Here is a 27,536-nt window from a genome sequence, read left to right as displayed (position 1 = left end):
TAATTTAAAAAAACATATATATTTTTAAAATATAAAAACAAATTGATACCGTTTGCAACTACCCTGCCTTGGCATAAGACGTACATTTTCAACTAAAATACATTCTCATGTTTTGCCTATTCATAGCTGAATCGTTTGCGGAAAGGAGGATTCATACTGACAACTCCCTCCACCACCTTCATTTTTCCTAAGTCAAAACCAATTAGATCACATACTTCACTTCTGTATACCTTGTTTGTCTAATCAGTTTTCTTTTATTCTTTATTTTTTTTTTAATTTTAAAATACATTTCTTGTAGTTATAAAACAGACAAATTAAACTGATAACCCGTCAACTTAGATTAGACAAGTGAATAACAAAGATGTTCTTAATAAAAAAATATTATTTTAGAGTGTTTTATTTTAATTTTTTAGAAAAAATTGATTAATCTACCCAAATTGTTATCCTGAATTTAAGCTAGGTTGAATCTTATATATATGATTGATGAAATATAATGATTTAATGTTGGGGTTTATATTTCGCATATCAAAATAAAAACAAAAGTAGGAACATGATAAGACAGCAATATTAGACCGCGTAATTAAACAGGAATTCACATAACAGAAGTAAATCTTACATAGATGGCCTGGATATACTTTTCCAGTCCTCTGCTTATCTTGTACAGTAGTAGTACATGATTAAACATAGGATAAGACATAACTTACACAACCTTAAAGGCTTAAACCCACAGCTCACCTTACCACACAAACCTGACAAGCTCTAATTATCGAAACAAGAACACGATTCTACATAGACTTAATTTAAAACTGATTCAAAACAATCATCCTCGATGGGCTAAGAAGGTGATAAGATCCATAATTCTTGGCAAAGCTACATCCGCGATGAATCTTGTTATCAATACCAGTGTCCTCCATAGCCATCAACACCTTGTAGAAGACATCAACATTGCAGGGTAGTGTTAGAGGGCCTTCAGGGCTGTAACCATACTCGGACTCTGCTTCTTCAAGCAGAATCTTGAATAGCGGGTGGTTTGCATACTCTGTCTTGATCACAAACCTTTGTTTCTGGGGTCCAACGTAGACTGAGAAGCAACCTTCAGGAGCTACACGTGATTTCCTGGAATGTTTTTGATCATGGTCGTCTTCAAGTGAAACTTCAATATGCGGGCATGATTTGCTCTTTGATGTTAAAGAACGTTCCAGTCTTGACGTTCTCTTGCTTCCCCTGCCAAACGATATGCATCTCTCCCATGTCTTGATGATCAGATTACCTTTGAACTTTCCTTTGCCCTTGTTCACATCCATATAAAGATACTTGTTTATGATGACACAAAATACACTAGATTTGTGCAGCAAGAACTAATTAAATATACCTAAAGAAAAAGTATTGATAGATATTGCTGGACTTAGCAACGCATACCACCTCCTTAATCCTTATAATTGAAAACAAGGTAAAATAATTGGTGAGATGGGTATGGAGTCTCTACTTAATTAAGAAGAAAATGAGAAAGAATGCTTTGATCATATGTTAATCAGATGTATGGTGGATTCAGGTTAACCTCTATCATAAACCAAATAAACCATGACCTTCATCCTTGGCATCATTGAGTTACTCATATCTACTAAACAAAGAGAAGAAGTGGTCGTGCAAATTAAAGGAAAACAAACAGCAAGAAATTGTTTTGACAGCAAAGTGAAACAGAAAGATGATTCAAGATAAAGTATTAGACATAACTGGAGTATATCTCAAGAATTGGGGGAGGGATGAAGAGGGTGGTGGAAGAGGGCAAATCAAGGAACCAGAACAGAGAGAGTCTCAGAAGATGTTCTCTCACTTGCGTCTTCAAGGGGTCAATCTCGGCATGGAATGATTATAACCAGCTCTGTCCTAGTTCATATATAAAGCCCACAAATGGACATAAAATATTTTTGAAGATGCCCTCTTGTCAACGCAAGAAAGGTCTATTTCTGTTACCTCTCTATCTTTGGCCATTTACGGGTTTCTCCTTCTTTTCTTTTCTATGTGAGAGATTTGGCTTTCGGGATCCCTAAAATGACAAGAAGCGGCTAGTTTCTGTGAATTGAGAAATTTACAGACAAGTGGACAACCAGGTTTTACTTTTTGTTATCATGGCTGTAAAATATTATTTTTATAGATTTCTTCTTAGATCACCTGCTAGAACTGTTTTTGGATCCACGTTGCTAGTGGTATATATTATATTATATATATATAATTTTTGTATTTTTTTCAACGAGGAATTAATCTCTAGCTGGCTAAATACTGCTGACAACTATTTCGCGGACCCAGTATTGGTGAAATGATAAAAACCTGCATTCATTTGCATTTCAAAATCTATGTATTGTTCGAAATTGCATATTAAAAGATAATAAATAACTCATTAATTCTCACAGGATCATTTTATATCAAAATAGCTAACAAGTTTATTTTTAAGAAATTCATCAAACCAAGGGTTTTTTTAAAAAAATCATTGGGAGGGAGACGGGCGGCCATCACCCAAAGATGGAGTTAGGAATTTTAGTTTGAAATGGCGAAATCAAAGAAATTTTGTTAGAAAAACTAAAATTTAAAATTTTTTGTTTTTAAAATTAAAAATCTAATTTATGGAAGAAGAGGTGCTAGAAAAAAAATAAAAAATTCTTGCCGCTGCCCCTGCTCCTGCTCCTGCCGCCACCAGTCATCTAACTCCGCCTCTACTCAAAAGTCAAACCTCTCTCCCTAAAATACAACCTCAATCGTATAATAATAAATTTGAGTTTTGCTTGCACGTGACTTAAGAGGAGTTAAGAAAGCAAGGAAAAAGAATTTCCATTTCATAACCTGACCAGAACCATCACAGTGTTCGTGGAAGATTCATAGAAGCTAGTTACTGCGTGCTAACCAATATAGGCCGCCATCACTTCTCCAACAAACAGAAAAACATGGGCCAAAAACAAAATCATGGACGCTTCATTTTTCCCCTCGAACAGTTTATCCTATTTGAGTAAATTAAAAATAGAATTCATGTTTAAAAATAAATAAATTATGCATGTACTTATAAATTTATTTCAAAACCAGACTATCCTTTTACTTCTAAGTACCTTAAAAAACGTAAAGACACAAATGTTCGCGTTATCTTTGATAAGGAACTCAATTTGATCCAGCAATTAAACCAAATATATATATATATAAATAATATAATTCTTCCCAGATTTTATTACAGCAGCACTGATAATTTAAAAGAAATTCAACGCAGCGACACGAGAAACTCATTGAGAATAGTGTCGGAAATCTTAACAAGCTTTTTTATTCAAGGATGCGTATTTTATGAGGTGGAAAAAAAGGGTTACTCTATTACAGCTTTCTCAAAGTTTGCTTACATCCTTTCAGAGAAGAATTAGATAAAGATTGGCATCGTAAACATGATCGATGAAGAATATATAGCTCATCGAGCTAAGTTTTTTTTTAAAATATAAACAAAATGAGTATAAATGTCAGTATTATCTCTTTAATTTTGTGATTTTTATCGTTATATATATATATATATATATATATATATATATTCATCAGCAAAAAAGATATAAAAACCCTTACAGAATAGTATCCATGGCTGCTAAGGTTGGTGATAAGAAATATATATGTTGCAAGCCACTTTTCTGATTTCTGAATGGTGGATGGCACAAGCTCGAGATTTTATAAAGATTATTGGAGAGCTTAAAAATGGAAGATATAATCTTATTGTTTGTGAGATTATTGACAAGCTATCAGCCTATCACATGCTTGAAAGGAGTTTCAAAAGACTATAAGCCATAAATAAAAAGAAGTGTTCTTAGAGACACTCATTACCCACATTTGAGTGGGGAAAGAGTCTAGAGGACAATATCTAATCATGAAACAAGACAGCTATGGACAATAAATCTAATTTCTGAAAATAAAAAACTTATCTAAAAAAAATAATAGCCTAAAAATACCACATGGAAGTATAGGAAGAAGAAAAATTGGTAGACCTCCAAAATATAACAATGAAAATAGGAAACAAGTATAAAATAACCAGGATTTTAATGGATATTTTATTTGTTACAAGAGTGGATATATTGCTGGAGTTTTTAATTTTTGTTTATGTGAACCTAAAGCTTAGGGCAACATAATAAATAAGCAATTAGTTAGTCACTCTGATAGCAAATAGAAAAAAATATTCTTAGTATCGTTTGGTTTTGTTAAAAATTGTACTAGCTTATCGAATTTTAGAAAACTACATTTTACATCATCTCAACATAAATTTTTAAACTAGATTAAAAAAAAAAAATTATCATTATATATAATATATCACAAACTCAAATAAAAGACAAAAACAAAATTCTCTCTTCCAAACATAATTTCTCTCTCTTCAAACCCTCGAATTAAAGCTCACTAAGAACTCTAATTTTTTTCAATCATCTCTTTGCTTATCTATTTTTTTTAGTTAAATTTTATTTTCAAATTCATTTTTTTAATATTGGATTGATTGATAATTGGATCTAATAATTTTTTTATTTGCTTTCTATAGAGTTATCAGGGTCTTGTGATCTAGGCAACAAATTTGAAAGGTCAAACTAACTTGATTCGAATCAATTTAATAAGTTGTCGTTCCATTATTTTTTTAAAAATTATTGTTTTGATTTTTTTAGTCAAACTATATTTTTATTAGCTGTCTGGATTTTCTTTAAACCTGTTAAGTCGATCAAGTCAAATTAGATCAATCTTTATATATTTTAATTTTTTTATTAAAAAAAACACATTAACAATACCATGATATTTTTTTTTATTTCTAATTTTTTTTTTTTTTATCTAACCCACAGACAATAATCTAGTTTCCTATGTAAAATTTAACTATGCTAGCACGAATAGAGGTATAATGGGTCTTGGCAATATAAAGAGGAGTGGTCTTTGTTTTTGAATCTCATTTCACCCAAGAGTTTGAACCAAGGATAATAGCTCAAGCTTTAATTGACAGGGCAGTTTTATGCATCACAGTTTTCTAACAACTGTTCACTATAAACAACATATCCCGGAGTTACCTCATAGGAAGTGGATGCTAAGAAGGAATATTCCGTTACTACCATAAATGGGCCAGCAAGGGCAAAGAACAAAAAATATAAATAAATAAAGAGAAAAAACCAACTCAAAACTTACATTTTAATTATTATATAAGGCATATCTCCTGTATTTTTTAGTTTAAAAGTACAAAAATTTACTTTAAAAACTTTTTTATAATATATTTATTTTATGTCTTGTTTTTTTAATTAAATATATTTTTATCTTTATTTTTTTATCATGATACAATAACCAAACATTATCTAAAATTTAAAATAAATATAAAGTTTTACAGGAAGAAAACTTACATTTTTGTTTCTTTCTTTTTTCTTTTTTGTGAAAATCGGGGCACAAATTAATGGGTTACTCAGGATACCTATATGCAAGCTTTTATTTCCTATGCTTTTATTTTCAACTAGGTATGCGACCACTCACCCCTTCTGCAATCATCATTTTAGTTTACTTTAAGGAATGGAATTTAATGCAAATCACTAAGATGACATCAAGTAATTATATTCAATCAGTACATTGAATGTTTCAAAATAAGTGCTTGTTCTAAAAAATAAAAAGGTCGTGCAATATCATACTTGGTGGTAACTCTGACCAAAACTTTTATACTGATATTATTAATATTTATTTCGTTTGAATAATAATAACATTTATTAATATTGTTTGTTTTTGTGTTTAAAATTGTGTTTAGATATATTTTAAAAATATATTTAATTTTTTAAAAAATTTTAAAATAATATTTTTAGTGTTTTTTAACTGTTTTAATATGTTAATATAAATAAAAAAATAATCTTAATATATCTTTAAATAAAAATATTTTTTAAAAAAAGCATGCAATAATTCCAAACACATATATAGTGGAGAAGCACTGCTCCTATAAGCATCAAATAATTTCAAAATGTTAGTGGTCAATTCATTAATTGCGGATTATGTATGCAATGACGGACGGTCCATGATTGTATGAAAAATGGCCACCAGACGTACGTCACCTGGCCGGTGGAGTTTGGGTAGTCTCTAGCTAGTTGAATATAGACTACTAGTATTTTATTTTATTTTTTGTCTGCACGTAAGGCTATTTTTCAAAGCCATTTTTTTAAAAAAAATCATAGCTATTAAAATAAATACTTAAAAAAGATTTTTAAGGGTTTAAATTCTAGAGTAAAAGGTATATTTATTCAGTCAAAAAATTTTCTTCTTATTTATGTATTTTTTATTTAACATATCTATAAATTTCTTTTTATCAACAACATATCTATACATTTCTTATTTATTCAGTAAAATGTATTTTCTTCTTATTTATGGTTTTTTTTTATAGAAATTTAAAGCAATTAAAATAAAATTTTATAAGAATTCAAATAACTTAAATTTAAGAGAAGAAATATGTATTTTTTTAGACGAAACTCCCTTTCTGTTATTTATTATTTTTTTTTTTTACAAACAATGCTTCTTTTTTTTTATTAGAAGCTAAGTTTTTTAAATAAGAATTTATTGTGCTCTTCAACCAAAAAAACTAATGTCCCGAATACTATCATGTGAATGTATAAAAAAATAAATAATTCAAGTTTGATATATAAATATTCATAAAATAATTATTTATTTTACCAAAATAAGCTCTAATCTCAATTGAAAAATGTTATAATTATTATTTTTTAAAAATTATTATTAAGTACAAAAAAAAAAGTGCAAAAAACCATTAAAAAACACACACACAAATCTACACTTTAAGACCCATGCATGCTTGGCCCAAAAGAAAAAAGCCCAAGTGTGGGAGATCTGGGAAGCCAAGTACGAGTGCTTGATTTTGTATTTTTTAATAGGTATATGTCACCTAAATATTTTTTTATCATTGAAAAAATAGGTTTCAGGTTTTGAATATTTTAAATTTAATTTTCAATTTTTTTTCATTTAAAAACACCTTAAAATATAGTAAAAACCTCAATAGCCCCATATCCAATATCTAAACACCCTCTAATTACTCTAGAAAATAAAAATTAAACTAAAAACAAATATTTTAGACTCTCAATCTGCTTTTTACAACATAGTTAAAGGAAAAAATCTCTTAAATTGAACTCCTATCTCTAAAACAAATTTATTGATTCAAAAATTAACCTTTCATGGTTCATCAGAATGTGATAAACCAAAATTTCTCTCTTTTTTATTTTTTTCCCAATGATTTTCTCTCTCCCTTCACAAGACTCAAGGATTGAAATGTGATGACAATAAAGTACGTACACGGGCTAAAACATAAAACCATAAAATTACAGGGTCCAAATATATAAAAAAAAAAAAACTTCAAGGAGAAATGCAGTGGTCCTCTGCAATACCGTCCACGATAACTGAGTGTAGGAAAAATAATAAGATGTATGTTAAGAGACATAGATAAATTATTTTATTTTATAATATGATATGTTTTTATGGAATGCAATCTGGCAATGGCCAGGTCCCCAGAGGAAAGCTTTCTTATGGCTCATGAACAATGATAAGCTCTTAACGAATGATCAAACAAGCAGAAGAAAGCTATTATTTTTTGTGATGCTTGCTGGTTTTTATGGAGATGGTGCCGTGATAAGGTGTTTGATCCCCGCGCAGTTCCATATTAATCAGAATCATATGGTTCGTCTTATCTTTTATTCGGTTGATCGCAGAATCATCTCTGGTACTGTTTCCTTTGAACTGGACATCATAAACGTGTGAAATAAAGTTTCACATTGAATAAGTTTTGTTGTTATTCATTTGTTTACTATAGAAAAAGAAGAAGAAAACAAAGAACATGTCATATTTTAAATTGGCTCTAATCACAGCAAATAGCATCACATCCAAAACAATCCTATCAACAAGTAAAAGAGATCTTATCGTCTAATTATTGGCCATTACCGAACCAGCAATTACCTCTGCATGGGAAGACAATGGGAATCTCTCCATGCATCCTCCACTGATCCTGGCGAATCCTGCTCCTGATTGTGATTGTCTTCAGTAAAGCCATTGGCCGGAGCAGCAACATCAGCTCTTGCTGAGCTGAAAAGAAACAAAACTTCTGCTTGCAGTGGAACAACAAATAAATGATTAATGTGGATGACTTGGAGATATCCCATTAATACATGCTACTGCGTTTTAAAAAGAGAAGAAAAGAGACAGTGGAGGGTTTCTATATACAAAAAGCAGAAGAAGATTTGTATTGTTAAATGGTAATGATGAAAATATCATTTTCATCTGATGGGCTTTTCAATCTTTAGATCCAAAACCCTTTACTGTAATCAATGGAGTAATGAAAACTTGTTTCAAGAGAAAATGAGAATTTTAATGTGGCAACAAACAAAGAAATATCATAGTTTTGTGTGTATATATAAACACAACGACACAATCCAAAATACAAATTTCTAATACAAGTCAGCCAGGGTTCGGATTTCAAATCCCCAGTTAAAGTTTATTGTTATCTTGCAAAAGAATAGAAATAATGTTGAATATAATGAATAAGAGCTGAGAGGTTAAAGGCATGGGTTACAAAGTTTTTGACTGTGTTGTTTGGAGACCCGGATTATTTGTGTTGCAGATAGATCTTGATTTTTAAACGGTAACTTTTTTTTTTTTTTTTTTTTTAAAGCTTGCATAGATAAGTTTTGGGTGAACCGAGTCTCCTCTAGTATCTACCAAGCAAAAAAATAAAATAAATTATTTACTCCAATTCAAATTACAAGATAATATTTTTACCTAATACAATCCAATTCATTCAATATTATTCAACATATCAAATATTATCTTATTCTATTAATTATTGTTATTATTTTCGTTTAAAAACTAGTTAACTAAAATTTATAGTAATATAGATTCATATTTATTAAAAAAATATATTACATATTACCATGATGATAATGTCAAAATAATAAAATATTTAATTTAAAAGGAAGTGGCGGTTATTTTGTACTTTCAGCGTATCGAACCAATTCTTTACCGGCAAAACATGTGCGAATCCCTAGATAAACATTAAGAGAGGGTGCGAAACGGAGAGTCGCACCACTCGTGTCTCACAACTCACAAACAGAAGTTTCTCTCCCTCCCGAACTCCCTCTCCTACAATTCCTCTCGGATTCATCTTGACAAAACACTAAAAACCAACAAAAAGTACTCTCAAAGTCATATAACTTGGTTTCAAGTATCAAGAAAGAAATTCTTGAACCTTGTTTGACCACACAGTGCTGCGACTCCATCAAGACAAGACTGCATTAACAACCCCAATATTGTTACATCAAGTTATTTGAGTTTTCTAGTGGTGGGAGTACTTCAAGCCTTCATTCTGATAGTCTTGACAATATGGACGTCAACAATTCCTTTCTTGAACAACAAGTTAGGAGTACCGCTGCTAAACGGAGCAGTAACTCCTTGAATGATTGTGACGGTAATGGTCATAGCTTTTTGAAGAAGAAACCGAAACAAGAGAGAGATTTAGGTTTCGCTGTGCCTGATCGTGGGTGTCTTGCTCCTGTTCCTCTTAGAACGGCACCCCCACCATTAACATACAAAGATCATCAAGAAGGGCATGTCGGTGTTGGTAACAACAACATGAACAACAATAACAATGATAATCAAGTGGCTGCTGTTCCGGTTGTACGTGGTTGTAAGCAGTTTTGGAAAGCAGGGGATTATGAGGGAGGCAGCGTTGCTGACTCATCTGCTGATCATTCAGGTGGTTCTATAGTCCATGCTACTCTAATTAATTTGTGGCTTATAGTTTTTCCTGTTTTGTTTGCAATATTTGTCAGCATGTCATTCTAGTTGTGTTATTGTTTGTAATAGCTACTTAATTCCTGTTTACAAGAACAGTACTGGGCATGCAATGCCCTTTTTAGTTTGTTTTTTGAGTTCTTTCATAATTCGTTGGCATTGGAAAGTCACTTCCTTTACGTCCATTTTATAGAGGCCACAAAATTAAGGAATATGCATTTTGTACTGCTATATTTTCTAATCAATGTATTGATATCCGTATAGTTGGCATGGATCATGTCAGGGTGCACCCCAAGTTCTTGCATTCAAACGCAACCAGCCATAAATGGGCACTGGGAGGTAATTAGTGGTCGTTGAATTGTACTAATATCTATGTGTATATATGTTTGCTTAACTCGAATAGGTGAGTTTTATTCATCTGGGTTCTTATTTGCAGCTTTCGCTGAACTCCTAGACAATGCTGTAGATGAGGTATTCGTTGCTCTTGCATAGTTTCAACGAAAATTTCTTTTCGTTTCTTTTTCTTGACTGCTGGCGATTTTGTTTAGGTTGGTCATGGCGCTACTTGTGTAAGCATAGATGTTCTGAATAACAGCAAAGATTTCTCTAAGATGCTGCTAGTTGAAGGTAGTTATCTCTATAATTGTTCTGTGCTGATATCTTGTCACTTCTGTATTTGACGGGCTTGGTGCATACCAAGTGGTAATGAATTTGGATGCAAATCCCCCTAAGAATTTCTGAAATAAAAGAGTTATTCCTGTTAAGAAGCTCAACTACTCAAGACCCTTCAAGTGAAAAAGAAAAAAATTGAAGTTCAATTGAGTATTTTGTACAGATTCCAGAGCACACAAGAAAGGGCTTCTCGTTGTGCGATGAATTAATGAGGGAATAGTACACATGCCTATTTATTGTGTGACTGGTTTCCAATCTTTGCTTATGTTGATTACAGATAACGGTGGTGGGATGACTCCTGACAGGATGCGGGCATGCATGTCTCTTGGATACTCTACCAAAAGCAAAATGGCTAATACTATTGGTCAATGTAAGCCATTTAATCAAATAATAAGCTCTTACTGAAACTCTGGAATATGCCATTTAATCAAACTTTTGTTTTATATTATTCAGATGGAAATGGCTTCAAAACTAGTACAATGAGACTTGGGGCAGATGTGATTGTGTTTTCTCGCTGTCGGGGGGAGAATGGAAAAAGGTTTTTTCACAACTCCCATCTGGCCAAAGCGTTCATTTCGATCATTTACATGCTTGCTTGATGTTCCGATATAACAATTCTGGCTTGTTAATGTCAATTTTCACCTCGAACAGAAACAAAATTTTTCACTCTGTATATCGATCATGGGCCATTCAGCGACCGATAATGCAATTTTCTTTCTTTGTAGTGTAACACAAAGTATCGGACTGCTGTCCTACACATTTTTAACAGCCACTGGAAAGGAAGATATAGTGGTTCCAATGGTAAGACCTTGATGCTTTGATGCTTGAACCAGATATGAGATGATTATACAATTGGAGAAGTTTGTTATTTGAGGAATTCAGTAAATTGTTGGTCAACAGTCAACACTCTTGGAATTCTCTTTTGATCAATTAAAAAGAATGAAAGTAGGGAAAGATCTGTGTGGTGAAGAAATGATGGAATGTTATTCAGATAGGAGATATAAGAGATTGAGAAAAAGTAATGGACAGCCAATGTTATCCTTTAGTGTCTAACCATAATTAAAATTTCCACTGGACATTTTGTTTTGGATATAGTTTTTGTCTTGCATGGTTTACGATTAATTTGTCATACTCTACTACTGAAAAAAATTAACATTTTCGTGTTGAAATTTCAAGATTGACTTTGAGAAAGGAGGACGTGGCTGGAACAAGAAAATACGCTCTTCTTCAAATGACTGGGATATGAATTTAAAAACCATATCGCAGTGGTCGCCATTTGCAAGTGAGGAAGAACTTCTACAGCAGGTAAGTTTCATGTTAAATCCTTCTCTTGTTTGTACCCGTCTAAGGCTTGATGGAGACGATGTCATATTTCTCCATTCAATGCTCCTTTTCATTCACTTGCTCTTTTCATTCTCACAAATATGAATGAATTTATTTGAAAAGGGAAGAAGATTAAAGGGGAAAAGGACCAATCATTATATGTAGTTTCCAAAATAGAGACAGATTGTGGACTTTTTTTCATGCACATTAACGTATTATATTGCATTTGAGATATTCCATCCAGAATTCGTGAGACAGGACAAAAAAGCTTAAGTATTTTCCAAAAGCTGGAGTGTATGCCCCCTAGGAATTTCTCAGGTTAGGACCTGAGAAGATCTTTCAAATTAATACCATGCCAATGCTTGGGAAAATAGAGGTTAGAGATATATATTGGTCTTAAAATTCTATCTTATAGTCCTTGCTTGCTGATTTCCCTACTATGGTTTCCTTGAACTGCATTTCATTTCATTCGCAAATAATTCAGCGTCCTTCGATGATCTACACGGATCATTTAGCTTCCTTAGTCATCGTCGTCCTGATATAAATGATCAATTTAAATCTCCTCACTGGCAAGGCATCATTGCACAACCAGTTGCAAGTGCAAACATACTAGAAGTTACTTTCCTATTTCATTGTATTCCATTCTATAATCGCATGCTATGTTATGTTGTAGTTTAACTTCCTGAAAGATCAAGGAACACGTATCATCATCTACAATCTTTGAGAGGAAGAAGATGGGCATCTGGAATTGGATTTCTACACCGATGCACATGTATGCCTTCAGCATAGTTACTTTCTGGTCAACATTTTCCCCATCTGGAATTAACCCAGATCTGAAAGTGGTTTCTGATGTGATATTTTTTGGTGGCAATTGGAAATCACAGGACATTCAAATTAGAGGAGACAATCGAGATGTTAATAACGTAGTAAAGGCAGCAAAATATCCCAACTCCGGACATTTTTTAACTTATCAACACTCATTAAGAGTACGTACAATGTCTTTAATTACTTAAATTTAAAATGTTATTTGGATCTCCTTGTTCGTAGACATTTTTCTGTTTCTATTTATTTACTTAGATTTTCTTGCTTGATTGTGTTATTCAGATGTTAGAACTGTATCTTTAAAATAAAGCCTTCTTGCCACTGTTTAATTGGTTTCCACCAAACATTCTGTGTGATTTCCGTTGAAGAAATAATTTGAAGTATGATTTTCCATGACCAATTTGTTCAAGAATGGATCCACCCAAGAAAACCTGGGTTCAAGTGCAAGATAATTAGGGTTAGAAGCAACTTAAGCTACAATAAGTGATACGTGAACATGATCTTTTCATGATTCGTCATCTGCCTGCCTGCAATATATAATTGCATTATATATGGGTGGGAGGGGATCTGTATATCTTTCTTGGATCAAATTAGTAGGTTATGTTGTTTGTGGACTTGGATTGAGGTGACTGGGGCACATGCCTATTTTTCAGTCATCCGTTTTCGCTTGGAAGTTCATGCTATGGCTAGTTATCTCTTTTTGTCTAGTTTTTATCGTTGAAACACAGAAAGAAAAACATAACTTAGCTCTACTTTGAAAAAATCTTTTTATGTATTTCTATAATTGTTGCTGACTATGCTCTTTCGTTTCTTTCCATTTCTAGAGTTATGCATCAATTCTCTACCTAGAACTTCCACCAAGCTTCAGAATTATCCTGCGCGGGAAAGAAGTGGAACACCATGACCTAGTGAAGGATATGATGCTAGAGCAGGATATTTCATACAAGCCTGTGAATGTTCCAGAGAGAGTTCAAGAGAATAAGAATGTAACGTTAACAAACTCCTCGATTTCTTCGGTTTTTGTTGGTTTCCCTCCAGTGACCCGGTTTTTGTTTTGGCAGATGGCTGCAACCGGGAAAATTGGGTTTGTGAAGGATGCTGGCAATCATATTGACGTTCAGGGATTTAATGTTTATCACAAGAATCGACTTATCAAGGTTATATTTCTGCGCATTACATATCATTTTCCACTTGATTGAATCTGGCAATCAAGTTGGAAAGACCAAAGTCTTAATGCAGCATTGCAATAACACTATGCTTTTTATATGCTGCGGATGAAAAAGAATCCATTCCTGCTCCTGTTGGATATATACTTGACCTGCTATTTATAGAGAAAAGAATTGCATTGCTGAGCGACTATGCGAGCTTGAAGCATTAAGATAATCGCTCTTGTTTTCTTACACGATATCTTGAACTAGGCTTCCACAAGATTTAGCTACGATTTGCATGGAATAAAATCCAGGAATAGTAATTTTTATGCTAATCTTGCGATTACGAGCTCCTTTCTGATTGGTTGTCCTTTTCCTTGCATCCTCACCGTATTGCCAGCACAAGCATACAGAACAAAATTATTCATTTCAAGTGCTTGTATCATAATTGTTTCTAGGAATCTGTAATCATTCTAACTGTCATATTTTATCCAAACTCGTGTTCTTCAGCCTTTTTGGAGGGTGTGGAATGCTGCTGGAAGTGATGGTCGTGGGGTAATAGGTATTTTCTTAGTCTTGCGAAGTACTTAAGAGTAAACTGCATTCCATCAACGAGTATATAGCTAAATCTCCGTCTCTCCGGGTTTGCTTTTTTGTTGGAACAGGTGTATTGGAAGCAAATTTTGTTGAGCCTGCTCATGATAAACAAGGTTTTGAGCGCACAAGTGTGCTTTCAAGATTAGAGGCAAAATTGATTAATCTGCAAAAGACTTATTGGTTTGCACTTCTTCACTTGCTTCGCTTTCAGATATTTCCAAGTGATTGACATTTGAATTTTCAAAAACTTTTTTTTGTTGGCATTTAGGAGGACAAATTGCCATAAGATTGGCTATGCTGTGAGGAGGCAGTCTAAGAACCTTTCTTCAGACACAATACAATCAGCATGCAATAAAGACATACACTCTGCCCGAACGAGTCAGAACGGACAGTGCTTTACTGGTGGAAATAAAAGATCCTCGCATGATAATGCAATTTATCAGAACGGACACGGCTCTGAAAGTCGACAGTCCAGAATGAAAAACGGATTGAATTCCTGCAAAATATCAGATGTCAGTGATGCAAGCGAAGGTGTTAGACATAATGCACCCTTCGCTTCCAGGGAATCTCTGCACGACCCCATCAAACATAAAAGCACCTACCTCTTAACCTCTCCTTCATATCCAAAGGTAAATTCTCCACATGCTTATTTTTATTTTTACCCAAGCTTTTTTGCATAAAAATTTATGTAATAACGTTTTTTTTTTTTTTTTTTTGATGTCTATGTCAACTTGCAGCCTATTGTCATCAGCGAGAATGGCCAAATTACCACCAATGGCAACGTGAAGTCTTTATCCAACTCAAAAGCAGAGGATCGTGAATCAAGGTTCGTCTGGAAACAGAGCCTCCATTTTGTTCAGATTTTGGTTGTGCCATATACACGACTTCTAAATACTCTGTTTCTTGTTATTTGCATGTTGAATAGAATCTGTGGGACTGAGAATCATCTTCTGCAATATGAAAGGGACAAGTGCCGGAAACTTGAAAGCCAGGTATATGCTCCTAACTTAACTAATAAATTCAAATTATGCTGCGCTTGTTAATTTGTCAGGGTACGTTGCTTTGAAACAGTGAAATCAAAATTTTACTGTGTCATGGTTTCTTCAATTTCATGCTTAACTAAGGTTTACCAATTCAAATAGGAGTTAAAAGACGAACATGGTCATAGAAATCCACTTCTTGTTTCACATTTTTCCAAGTAAAGCTTAGACAAGAACACAGTTGAAAGAAGTAAGAACGAATTGTATATCCAAGGAATGAAAGTAATTCAAAAGTGTAGACAAGTATTCAATTATTCACATCTGTTTTAAAACGATTACTCTCTTTAGTTTTCCTCACTTTTTTGCTTAATTATCAGTCAAAACATCTTGGTTTTCTTTTAATATCCCCAATTTCTCATTCAAGCATTCTCAACGTGCATGGGAATTTTCATAGCAACAATACTTTGTAAGTTTCCATTTTCAGAACTTTGACTTCGTGGAGTTTCAGATCTTGATCAGAATTTTATGCCACTAACAGTTTAATTTAAAAGATGTTGAATATTGATTGAGATGAGTAAAAAAAAATATCGTATTCTTAGCTTTTCATTATTGAAACTTGGAAGATTATATGAAATTAAAAGAGAACGTGCATTGAAAAAGAACAGAAGAAAAATTAAAGACAAAAATAATTAGTTTGATTTGATTTCCACACCATGGATCTATTCGATGTTCCCCTTTTCAATTTATCTATCTATTTCGTTCAGCTTCAAGAGAGAACAAATGAGCTTGAGGCAGAAAGAAAGAAAACAGAACTGTTGGAGAAAGAGTTTGAGTGTCTTGTAGTTATGATACAGGAAGAAAGGACCAGGCAGACCGAACGAGAGGATGAACTAATGAAGAAGATTAAGGTTTGGATGAGGAGTTTAATTCATTCTAGTAGCTTGATTACCATAACACTATTTCATGATTCTTACAAGACCCTTTTCTCTTTATGGTTTGCTGCAGGATGGATCCCAAGCTATCGAGGATCTAAGAGAGAGGGTGAGACAGCTAGAAGCCAAGGAGCTCCTAAGCTGCAAAATTGAAAAGAACTGCTACTAATTAAGCAATATTCTTGGACTTCGTTAGTATGCAAAATTCATAACCTGGAGATGATCTTGTCAATTACAGTGTTTTGTGTTTTGGAGGTATAGTAAAACCTGAAGATGTTTTAGTTTCTTTTTAATTTAAAATTAATTTAATTTCTGCTGCTTTAATTTTGGGTTTATTGTAAATGTCTGTATAAAGATTCAAGCCCCTTACTTTGTTGAGGTGCCTCGTATATGTTTCTTCTCTAACATAACGTTATGTATGATTACTAAGTTGTTGTGATTTTACATCTAATAGTGTCATGTTTTGTTTTGTTCTGCCATTGTTCTCTGTATGCTTTAACACAACAAGAGGGGGTGGGCGGTGGGGTTCATTGATTTGCATATTATTTCGATTTGATGGCATTAGCGATCCAGCTACATGGCCATTGCAGTCTTTTGTTCCACTTTATTGAAATGATTTAGTGGTTGATGGATCCTTTACTTTTTATTAACCAATGGACTCCTCAAAATCTTGATGACTTTTTTGTTTGCAAAACTTGATTTCTTACTTGCATTGGCTAGATTAACATAATAATATTATTTGTTTTTCAATCAATTGAATATAAAATAATAAAATTGAGTAAAAAAATAGATAAAAACCCGGTGTGAGTCAACTCGAATTAGAATGATAGCTATTTAATATGACAATGAAAGACGAGTCAACTAGGATTAACCTATCAAACTTGCATTCCGAGTCATGAGATCAGGAAAACATAATATAAAAATAAATCAAAGAAAACTAAAAAGCTAAAATTTGTTTTTTAAAAATAATAATGAATAATGAAATCAGAAAATAAAATAAACAAAAAAAGATGTCAACTCACGTTAATTTTTCAAATCTGAAACTTGAGTTATTAGACTAGAAATATCATACATTGAAAAACTATGGAACTCAATCCCAAGAAATCAAACGCTAAAGAATAAATTGAAAAATAACAAATCACACACATAATTGATTTTTTTTAATTAAATTTTGTTTCAATTTCATCATTTAACATTTAGTTTACTAAAAATTAAAGTTCATAATTTGTTTTAATTCATCTTCTACGAGATGATTATAGTCTCATGACCTGACATGTGGATTATAAAGTTAACTTGAGTTAATCCAAATTGATTCAATATTTTTATCTTAATATTTATATTAAAAAAATCTCATCTCAAATATTTATTTGGAATCAAATTAAGTTTATATTGGTTATTTAAATTATTTTTGAATCCATCAAATTAAATATATCACATCAAATTAAATTTTTTCACGTTAATGTCTATATTTTTTTCACTTTAATGTCTATATATTTTTTTTCTTACATTAAAAACAAATGTCTGATCCTACAAAATAAAAATCTAGTACAACATGCACAGTCCATGACTACCTGATTTTCTGGGCTCTTTGTTCCTAAATAATTTAAAATCATAGCTGGCAAGTGGATTGACTTCCTTGCTCCTGTCTATAGTCCATGATTCCCTGGTAAGGGATTTTTTTTTCATCTTCAACAACCATATTTTCTTCCCTTTAGCTTTTAAACACTCATCACACATTTTTTAAGCCTTTTAACTCCTTTATTTTTACTAGCTTCTTAAGTATCGAAGGATCTTCAACTTCGCTAAAGAACTTTCTTTGTTTTGCAGGGCCACCGCAGCCTAGCAACCCACCATCTCAACCTTGTTAGAAGCCACATCTTCAGTAAGGGCTTTATTATAAACCTCATCACCCAGGAATTTGATAATTCCAACATGCAGCATTGATTGAAATTTGAAATTACATCTATGTCTTGGGAATCTTATTTTTCCTTGTAACACTGTCTTAATTATGCTTGCATTTTGTTCCTTATTTCACTTGGAGCAGAGGAATGGCAGCTGACTGAATTTTGGCTTTTTGCAAGCATGCGTGTCCGTACATTTAAGCATAAACTTGTGAGTGCTCGGGTGTGTGTGTGTGTGTGTGCTCTTGCTTTGCATGCAGGTGGGTGGATGGATGGGTAGTAGCGTTTATTTATGCGATGATTTATTTACAGAAAGTCAATGGTAGCTTTAATTATATCATTAAGGGATTAATGGATTACATTGTATTCCTATACTAATCTGTTTTTCATCATACATAGAAGCTTCATATAATTATGAAATATAACATATGAAACATGAATTTGGAGATAACTGGAGCAGAATATCATGGATTTTGGTTCTGAGGGTTATTGGGTGGGGATGGAGGGATGTATGGTATCCAAGTTCTGGGATCTCTTAGATTAAATTCAGGTGGTGGTGGAGGTGCTAATGAAGGGGTATTCGGTATCCATGTCCCTGGATTTCCTAGATTAAATGCTGGTGGAGGTGCTGGATGGAATAGAGATGGGGTAGGTGGGAGGGGTGGAAATGGAAAGGGCAAAGAAGGTGGGCGAGGAGATGGCAAGGGAGGAAAAGGCTGAGATGGCGTAGGTAATGGAGGGAAGGATGGAGATGGAAATGGTGGCAATGGAGGGAAGGGTGATGGTGACATTTTAGGCAAGGTATGCCATGGGAACCCATAGGGTGGGGAGTCAGGGAGAAAAAACTTTGAAGAGTTGAAAGAAATCTGTAACTCTTCTTTGTGTTTCCCACACAAGGTAGCATTTTTTTTGGAAGGTCTGTAAGTCAAAGCATTCATGCTGTAAATACAGAGATTGTTCTGCTTTGACTTGACTGATATCTCGTCTGTTGACATCTTTAAACCAGGAACGTTGCAGGCTGGATATGAGCTCCGTATTAAACTTGCCTGGCATACTAATTCAATTGTCGATCCCTCCGCACAATCAACACCATCAACCTCGGGCACTGTCACTTTATATATTCCATATCTATCTGTTGTTCTGTTAGCAGAGAACATAATCTTCTCTGTAGTTTTTGGTGAGATTGCTTGGAATATACATTGAATGTGAACATCCGCACCTAATCAGTCCAATATGATTGGCAATGAAAAGATTTCAGAAATTTTCGCAGCCTGAAATTGAAGGGTTTGTTATATTAAGAGTTATTAAATTACCTGGCAAGAAGCAGCTGTATCTGGAGAAAGTGTTGGTTGAGCAGGTATCACAGTAGACTACACCAACAATAATGATTCGGGAGGTTGGATTGTTTGCTGGCTGAGCAATGAGAGAAAGCGGGAGAGCAAACAAAGTTGCTAGAAGAGCATGAATAATGATTGGAGCCATGGGAGCGGACATGGGAGAAGCGGGAAGAAGCTTCCACAAAAAGCATCTCTAGTTAGTACTCCTCTATGAAGAGCATATAATGTAGAATTATTCTATAGATCTAGAAAAATATACTATGTCTGCATATAATGAGCCCGTGAGTAGATTGGTGTTAGGACCAACTGTAATAGGATAGCTAAAATGCTTTATCTATTCACTACAAACAAAGACATGTGAAGAGCTCTTTTGGCAGATTATGTAGAAAAAAGATTTACTCCATGTTCACAACTCTGTAGCAGATTGGCAGGTTGTGGCCACTGATTTGGAGGCTCTATTATTTCCCAGATCGGAACAGATCACTATCAGGCAGTCCAAGGTATGAAAGGGCAGCGCCGAAGGGAGTGTCCTAAATTTTTTATGTTTTGCATGAAGTATGTGGCTTTGCTCTCCGACCCATTATTGTTTTTCCTTTCACTTTGCGTTTGTGTCTGCGTTTTCTGCAAGTTTCCGACTAATAGACGACACTCACCGTGCAATTTCCTCGTCGTGCACTATTCAATGACCAAACTGTTTGTTTTTACATGCAAGAGTCAAAACCCAGCTTGAGCTCCTCTCTTCAACAGATGAGAAAGTGTGCTCTTTGGACCCAGGAAGAGTTTAGATGAGGATGAAAAATTCTAATAACCAGATCGACTGGCTGCTAGTGCCTCGTCTGGACCCCAAGATTCTTTGCAATCTTCAAGTTTGCAGCCAAGGTTTTCCCGTGGTGAAGGTTACTTTGTACTTATTATCATTACTCATTAGAAGTATTAAATGCACTTTGTTTTTTTCCATCTATGAAATGAATTTGTTATTTTAAAAGTTATAGTTTATATTTTGAGTCAAAACAATTTTTAAATTTATTTAACACTTTATATCCAAGCAAAGAAAAAAGATGACAAGAAAGTTTAGATTATTTACATGTCTATCATTTTATTCTAATTAATAACTAAAAAACTCTTATATTAAATATTATAATTTTTCTATTAATTTTTTTTAAAAAAAAACTAATCACCTTACCTGCATCCTTTTTCTCGTCGTCAAAATCTGGTCATCAAATTCAACAAATCAAAATAGCAGCACGTTAGACATAAACCAACGAATGGAGATGACTTGTGGTGTGGTCCCAATAGATGAGATCTCGAAAGGAGCCTTGGACGGAGATGATATTAGTGCTCTGCTTGGTGATGTTGATGGACATGATCGATGACTGGCGGACGTGATTTCTTTTAGGTTTATCATCAAATACTTTATTTGCAATATGGGAATTTATAGGAACCCATCACTAAAAGTTACAAGACATGGTGAAAAAAAAAAAAAAAAGACATGGTGTTTCCTCTCACATATCAACGGTAGACACCTCAGCTAGGATTGTAAAATACTCCACTGTGTTTACAACTATCTCAACAGTTATTTTTAAAATTTTAAAGTAGTTTTTATTTATAAATATATTAAAATAATATTTTTTATTTTTAAAAATATATTTTTCATACCAACACATCAAAATAATTTAAAAATATAAAAATATAAATTTTCATTAAATAATGGTTGCAACTGTGTTTCAAATAGCACTTAAAAGCTCGTTTGTTTTTGCATTTCAAAACCATTTTTAAAAAGAATTAAAATATTTTTATTTTTGTTTACTTTAAATTAAATTTTTTAGTATTTACAGATATTTTAATATATTAATATTAAAAATAATTTTTTAAAAATAAAAAACATTTGAAAAAACAATTGATACTAAACCTTTACTCTAAATATGTGTATTTTTTCACCAAAACAACATAAATACATAAATACCCCTTTATGCCACTGGACACATCTAGTCCTCCATTGAAGTATATGCCACTGGACACATCAAGCTCTCCATTGAAGTAAAGTTCATTGAAAGACTAAAACTGACCTCCAAGTCAATCAGAAACCTTCATGTCCTAATCCATGACACAGAAAGAAAAAATAATTTTAATCCGCGACACAGTTTCAACTTTGTTTCTTTATGTCCTAATCAGAAAGAAAAATTAATTTTAATCCATTAGACATGTTTCAACTTTGTTTCTGTCTTCATGAGTGTTTCTTTTTAAATATATTAAAATAAGTTTTTATTTTTTATTTTTTATTTTTAATATAAATACATTAAAATCATTAAAAAAAACACTAAAAAAAATATCAATTTAATATTTTTTTAATACAAACATATTTCTAAAATATACTTTACAGTACCAAACAGTCACGGGCCGACGCTTTAAGAAAGCAAGAAAACAATTGCTTATAGAAGTTGAATGCTTAAGGGCCTTGTATTGTTAATTGCTCAAGAGAGTTAAAGTTCATCAGAAACAATGTCAAAATTCATGTCAAAATTCCTGTCAAAAGTCCCAGATCTTCAAAATTGGTGAGTATGGAGGATATATGCCTTGGATTCTCAATAATAGATTTGGCATATACTAATAAAAAAAAATTGAATTGATTTAGAAAAAGAAAAGAAGTCGTGGTTTTGGGATGGGAGAGGAAAATAATTTTGTGAAATATGATGAATTGACATGTAATATTATAGGTTATTGAAGTGATATTATATATGAGAATAGTTTAGTTGTTTCATTGAAATTTAAAAATTGTATTGATCTAAAATGTGAGTTATAATTTCTAAAAAAATAAAAATAAAGTGAAAAAAATGAATAAGTTGGATAATTTTTCTTTTTTATTAATCTGGTACTCTACAATACACAAAATCAAAATCAATATCGTTGGGGTATTTTTTTATTTAAAAATATATTAAAATTAAAATAATATATTTTTTATTTTAAAAAAAATACATGGATGAGTCCAGAGTCATCATGGCATCCATCCGGCTCATTTATCGTTCAAAACTAAATTGTATTTCTTTAATTTTGAATTTGGTGGTTCTGACGTGGCATAAAGCAAATTCTGAATCTGGTCAAAGTCAACGGAGAAATCATAGCTCGAATGGATTACGTGGCTGATAATCTTGATGACCACGTACAAGAAAGGAAAGAAAAGGACACTCTTCATACAAAGAAGAGTGAGTGGTCAATTACATTAATTTCTTCATTGAACATCCATTCCATTCCATAACATAGTTAGAAAAGCATCACAATATAAGCTTTGATGATTATAATATTCTTAGACTGGAGAGCTGCAACTAAGACAACTAGCTAATGTACGTCATAGAAAATTGAAAAGAAAAGGTTAATTAAAAATTTAAAATAAACTAATCTCCTCTTTTTTCCTTGTAATGATAATTTCCATGTTCAGGACCCAGTTTGTGATGTTAACTTTGCTGAAGATCAAAGTCAAAGCCAGAGTGCTCCAGCTTCCTTGAGGAGGGGCACGAGAGTTCCACTGATATGGGAAGCCATGACTCGTTCCATGGCACCAATTAACTTCCCTCCAATGAACACAACAGGCACAGAAGCTGAATTCCCGAGCAGCCTCGTTAATGCCTTCTCAATCTCTTCCCCTCTCGGGTCATGGTCGAGCTCATAAACGGTTGGGTTCACACCCATCCCACAAAAGAGTCTCTTCAAGGCATGACACATGCAACAGCTACTGATACTAAATACCACAACAGCACTCTCCGATGCCAGCCTCGCAACCTTCTCCAAGGGGTCTGATGCCATGCAGGTCCTCACTGGCACGTGGTAACCCCATGACTCAGCCTGATGATATTGCATCTTGTAATTTACACGCTATCCCGGAGCAGAAACAACAGAACGAAGAAACTGAAGGAGATGTAAGTGTGCGGGAGTGAAACAACTGAATAGAATTGTTGGTGGTGGTGGTGAGGTTTATATTGGGGGGCCTCATGGAGGGGTATGGCTGTAATATCAAGGAGTTTGTCTTTTGTTGTCTCAACAAGTGCTTAGAACTTAGAAGATATTTGTGGTTTTTGCTTGATGTGAAGATTTCGTTTTGATCAACGGGAGAATTGACTTGAAATTAACATTTATTGAGAAGAAAATCTCGTGGTTTTTTCTTTAAAAAGGATCGTTATTTATCTGTATCAAGAGGACATTACGTGGGCACTCATGGAAGGGATTTTAGCTTTGGGTGGAAGCAAAGGTGGCACTTGGCAGGTTCAGAAGGCGGCTATTGAATTCTTTGTCTACTGTAGAGGGGATAGAGTGAACAGGTTTTACCGTTCCTTTTCTCTTAAAGAAAGAATAAAAAAGATTAAAAAGGTGACATCTACTCAGGCATCGAGAGACAACTTAACAGGCAAGGCTTTAAAAACATTAGACAAGCCAAAGCCTGAAGGAGAGTTGTATAGAGTAAACGGCTGCCTCTGTCCTTGTTGTCGGATCACGAGATTAAAAGGTTTGTTTCTGTGACGTCAAGGTTTCGCGCTTTTAAGCCAAACGCCAGGTCTTCATTTATTTGGATTGGAATAAAAAAAACAAAAATACTAATATTGCATGCAGTGCCACCATGATCATCCTTTTCTGGCTTTGTGAATTGACTTATACTGGTCCGTTTTGAGAAGTTCAAGGGCATGCGGTTCTTGGAAACAAAAGCCAGTACGTGCCATAGCCTTGGCCAAAAAACTACTAAATGAGGAATCGCAAGATTTGATAGCTTTTGCCTTTTGGTCCTTTGAAATCTTTGTCTAGATATTACGCTGACATATATGGACATGTTTCTGTATTGTTGCTTTGCTTTGTTTTGTTTCTCCCACCTAGCGTTGCCTTAGTGACCTAATTTTTGTTGTTGTGGTGGACAATGTATATATTATATAAACCTTGGGCACATAATCCATTTTGTGTTGTATTATGTCTATATATTAAGCTTGAATTGGCGTCAACTTCTTCCTTTTACTTTTATTTTGCTCGTCGACATCATCTTCTTCTTGGAAAGTGCTGTTACTACATATCTTGTAATCGATTTCGTTCAATTTTGTCGCGAGCAAATCACCAAAAATAGCAGGAAATGAAAAGCCATTAGGGAGATCCTTAACGTGTGAAACCACTCTTTTGACGTAAAGGTTGAAAAATAATAGAGATGCCATTATGAAAAGTCACTGCAAGAGGTGGAAAATTAAGCGTGCTCGACGTGCTCATAAATATCATCTATATAATGTACCCTCTCTGGACCCTCACAAAACCGAAAGAATAGTAAGAAGAAGAAATATACTCCCTTATTTATTTATTTATTTTACAATGTTATTAACTTTGCAATTAGCTAATTAATGCTGCTAACAACGATCAACGGCGCCAAAAAAAAAACATCAATTTAATTTAGTTTTGGAGCCTTAATTCGAGTGATAAGTGGGTTTGATCTTACATTATCATCCAGTATTGAAATACTAGAAATGAGGTCATGGAGTAAATTAAATTTTCAGCAAATGTACTAGTTTACTTATACATATCTATTTAAAAAATATAATTTGATAGATTTTAGTCTCACTATAAAAAGCAAAGAGATGCCTCAACCGTTAAGATGTGTGTGTGTGTGTGTGTGTGTGTATTACTTCGGTTTTACAATTACAATTTTCATTTTTCACCAATATTATTCAGAAAATATTATACTCGTTTTCAATTAAATAAAATTTATATATCTGTCAGCAAGAACTGCCTTACTGTTTTTGTCCGAGCATTAAAATGATAAGCACTCCTCCCGCAATTAATTGACTAGCTGGCTGATCATTAAAATTATTTGCAGTTACCAGTTATATATATCGTAGCCGGAAAAGATAATTATAACTAATAATTAATGTGACAGAATTAATGAAGCTGCATTAATTAAATTATCAACTCGGTCATCGTTCTATTGTGTGCTCATTCAGGCCACATCATTCCAGCTATACAGCACAGCTCGAGGTTAAAAATTTAAATATAAAGTTTTCTAATTAGCCATGTTTCTACTCTAAAAATTGGCACGTTGGATTATTTAGGAGACGTGGAGGATGAGTATTAATTTGATAATAGATTTGTTTTTTCAAGAGTTAAGGTTAAATTTTTTGGATTAATTTATGTATAAAGTGATGTGAATTTTATTTCCAAATTATTTTAAAAATAATATTCAAAACAATTAATAAATTTTCTAGATATTAGTATAAATTTTATGATGCTTAACCAATAACTAGTGATACACTATTAGTTATTTACTAGGTTTACTTTAAAGAAAATAATAGATATATTTTGAAAAGAAAAGTTTTACAAGTAGATATTTTTATTATTTTTTATGGATCAAGGTTTTATATTCTCTTCCCTCTTTGTATATATGATACTGCTAGTTACTCGTGAAGCATTATAAAAATTTTAAGATATCAACCTAATTTTATTTTTAATTTTAAATTACTGGCCTAGAGTATGAATTTTAAAAAATCAAATAAATGACAGGACTTTATTATCTATCATGGTTGTAAAAAATTACTACAAAGCAGTATTAATATTCAACATTCTTTTTTCTTTTTTCTTTTTCCTCAGAAAATTTACAAACCCCTTGACAAAAATCAAACCTTTTTATTACAACACACAATTAATATTAAATGCAATCAGAACCTGAAAGTTGACCCTGTACATAAAATATACAAAAATCATACCTATAAAAGTTATTTCCACTTTACAGTACACCTCAACTCCAGCCTCTCGGAGGAGAAAATTATATGCATCTCTAAATTCGTACCTTGGGCTCACTCCATGGATGAAAAACTGCAAGAGCATGTAAGCAACCGTAATGGAGGGAAAGAGATCCAAAGGGGTAGGGAAGGGAAGGGAAGGGAAGGGAACAATTACGCTACTGTCTACTGCTAGTTTTATTCCTCTGTCCGTATGTTCTCCTAAAGCAGAGACAAAAAATGACAAAACAACAGGTGCTATCCATAAACGAAGTCTATGAAACCAAACAAAAGAAAGAAAAAGAAAAAAGAAAAAAAAAAAAAAAGGGAAGGCGTGGCCTGCATCACAGGCTTGCTCAGTCGGCGCTGCTGCTGGGTACGGTTGTGCTGACTACCGGCGAAAGATCAGGATTCTTGACGTTCCGAAATCTAGCTAGCTAATCACCTTTTTAGCTTATTACATGCAGTCATGTACTGCCATTTATTCTCTGGTTTTTCTTAGCTCACGGTAATATTTAAGCATGCAACAAAACATCCTTTCCAAGTGTAGTTCACCTTTAATGTCTGAAGGACATGGGCATGCCAGGCGTGATTAACCCCGTTAAATATCTACTGTTAAAGGACTGCTTATCCAGGAGATTGTTATATTCATTGTGATAACTTTTCCATTATTTCTATTTCAGTGTATCAAATTTTTTATTTTTTTATTCTATTTAAAGTGCGTTAACTCTCAGTTTTTTTCTAAAATATTAAAATCTTATTGATTTCATCAAATACATATTGATGTGATCGTTAAATTGACACGTTAGTGTGCTTAGTGTCCGCCGCATATGTATGAACATTTTACTCTTTTGCTAATCGAGTGTATATGTTTTTTCTACGAATGTATGTACTTTTTTTATTTTTTTTATTGAAGTATCTGTATTCTTAAGAAATTTATCAATTTTTCCTTTTGATTTTGAAATCTAAAAACTATCTACTTTTGCAATTTTATATAGGCCTTATTTGATCAAGTTAACTGAAATTTAAGATCAAAACAATGGAATAAATTCACTATTAATTCAAATTAAAATAATAATAACAAAAGACGTAAAAATATAAATTTGTATTGACTATAAGTGACTACGTAAGAAAATAAAAAAAATAAATGAGTAACAATTAAACACACATATAAGAGATCAAAGATCTTATTGAGAAATTGGAACGTGTGTGTGGTGCTAGAGGTTTTTTTTATTTTGTGAGAAAGTGGAGGAAATTGAGTAATTGGGTTTTTTTATTAGATAAAAATTAAT

The 27,536-nt window shown here is 33.0% G+C and overlaps 4 protein-coding genes and 1 long non-coding RNA gene across 5 annotated transcripts; 2 read left to right on the top strand and 3 right to left on the bottom strand.

The window, feature by feature from the left end:
* Window positions 1-567: 567 nt before the first annotated feature.
* On the bottom strand, window positions 568-1,990 carry LOC118054467 (auxin-responsive protein SAUR32). Its single transcript, XM_035066063.2, has one exon. It carries the CDS (start codon window positions 1,302-1,304, stop codon window positions 801-803), a length of 504 nt encoding a protein of 167 aa, XP_034921954.1. The 5' UTR covers window positions 1,305-1,990; the 3' UTR covers window positions 568-800.
* A 7,599-nt stretch (window positions 1,991-9,589) lies between these two features.
* LOC118054563 (protein MICRORCHIDIA 7-like) lies at window positions 9,590-16,646 on the top strand. Its single transcript, XM_073408371.1, is given in 19 exon segments — window positions 9,590-9,763; window positions 10,063-10,137; window positions 10,235-10,269; window positions 10,347-10,425; window positions 10,748-10,840; window positions 10,924-11,008; window positions 11,196-11,271; window positions 11,647-11,775; window positions 12,467-12,565; window positions 12,678-12,779; window positions 13,440-13,601; window positions 13,677-13,772; window positions 14,274-14,325; window positions 14,429-14,540; window positions 14,629-14,989; window positions 15,068-15,186; window positions 15,286-15,352; window positions 16,105-16,248; window positions 16,346-16,646. Coding segments are annotated over 19 exon segments (2,109 nt in total). The 5' UTR covers window positions 9,590-9,636; the 3' UTR covers window positions 16,442-16,646.
* A 1,847-nt stretch (window positions 16,647-18,493) lies between these two features.
* On the bottom strand, window positions 18,494-19,808 carry LOC118054465 (uncharacterized). Its single transcript, XM_035066061.2, has 2 exons — window positions 19,487-19,808; window positions 18,494-19,392 (listed from the first exon to the last, which is right to left on the bottom strand). Exons 1-2 carry the CDS (start codon window positions 19,665-19,667, stop codon window positions 18,638-18,640), a joined length of 936 nt encoding a protein of 311 aa, XP_034921952.1. The 5' UTR covers window positions 19,668-19,808; the 3' UTR covers window positions 18,494-18,637.
* Window positions 19,809-19,947: 139 nt separating this feature from the next.
* Window positions 19,948-20,495, top strand: LOC118054466 (uncharacterized). The gene is made up of 2 exons (XR_004688523.1): window positions 19,948-20,065; window positions 20,223-20,495. It is a non-coding gene; the product is annotated as an uncharacterized lncRNA (long non-coding RNA).
* Window positions 20,496-22,635: 2,140 nt separating this feature from the next.
* On the bottom strand, window positions 22,636-23,641 carry LOC118054464 (glutaredoxin-C1). Its single transcript, XM_035066060.2, has one exon. The coding sequence runs from the start codon at window positions 23,360-23,362 to the stop codon at window positions 22,982-22,984; it is 381 nt and encodes a 126-aa protein (XP_034921951.1). The 5' UTR covers window positions 23,363-23,641; the 3' UTR covers window positions 22,636-22,981.
* Window positions 23,642-27,536: the final 3,895 nt, after the last annotated feature.

This window comes from Populus alba, chromosome 3 (genome assembly GCF_005239225.2).
Source record: "Populus alba chromosome 3, ASM523922v2, whole genome shotgun sequence".
Lineage (NCBI taxonomy): Eukaryota > Viridiplantae > Streptophyta > Magnoliopsida > Malpighiales > Salicaceae > Populus > Populus alba.
Note: the sequence above shows the minus strand (reverse complement) of the source record. Positions and strands in the feature narration are given on the sequence as shown.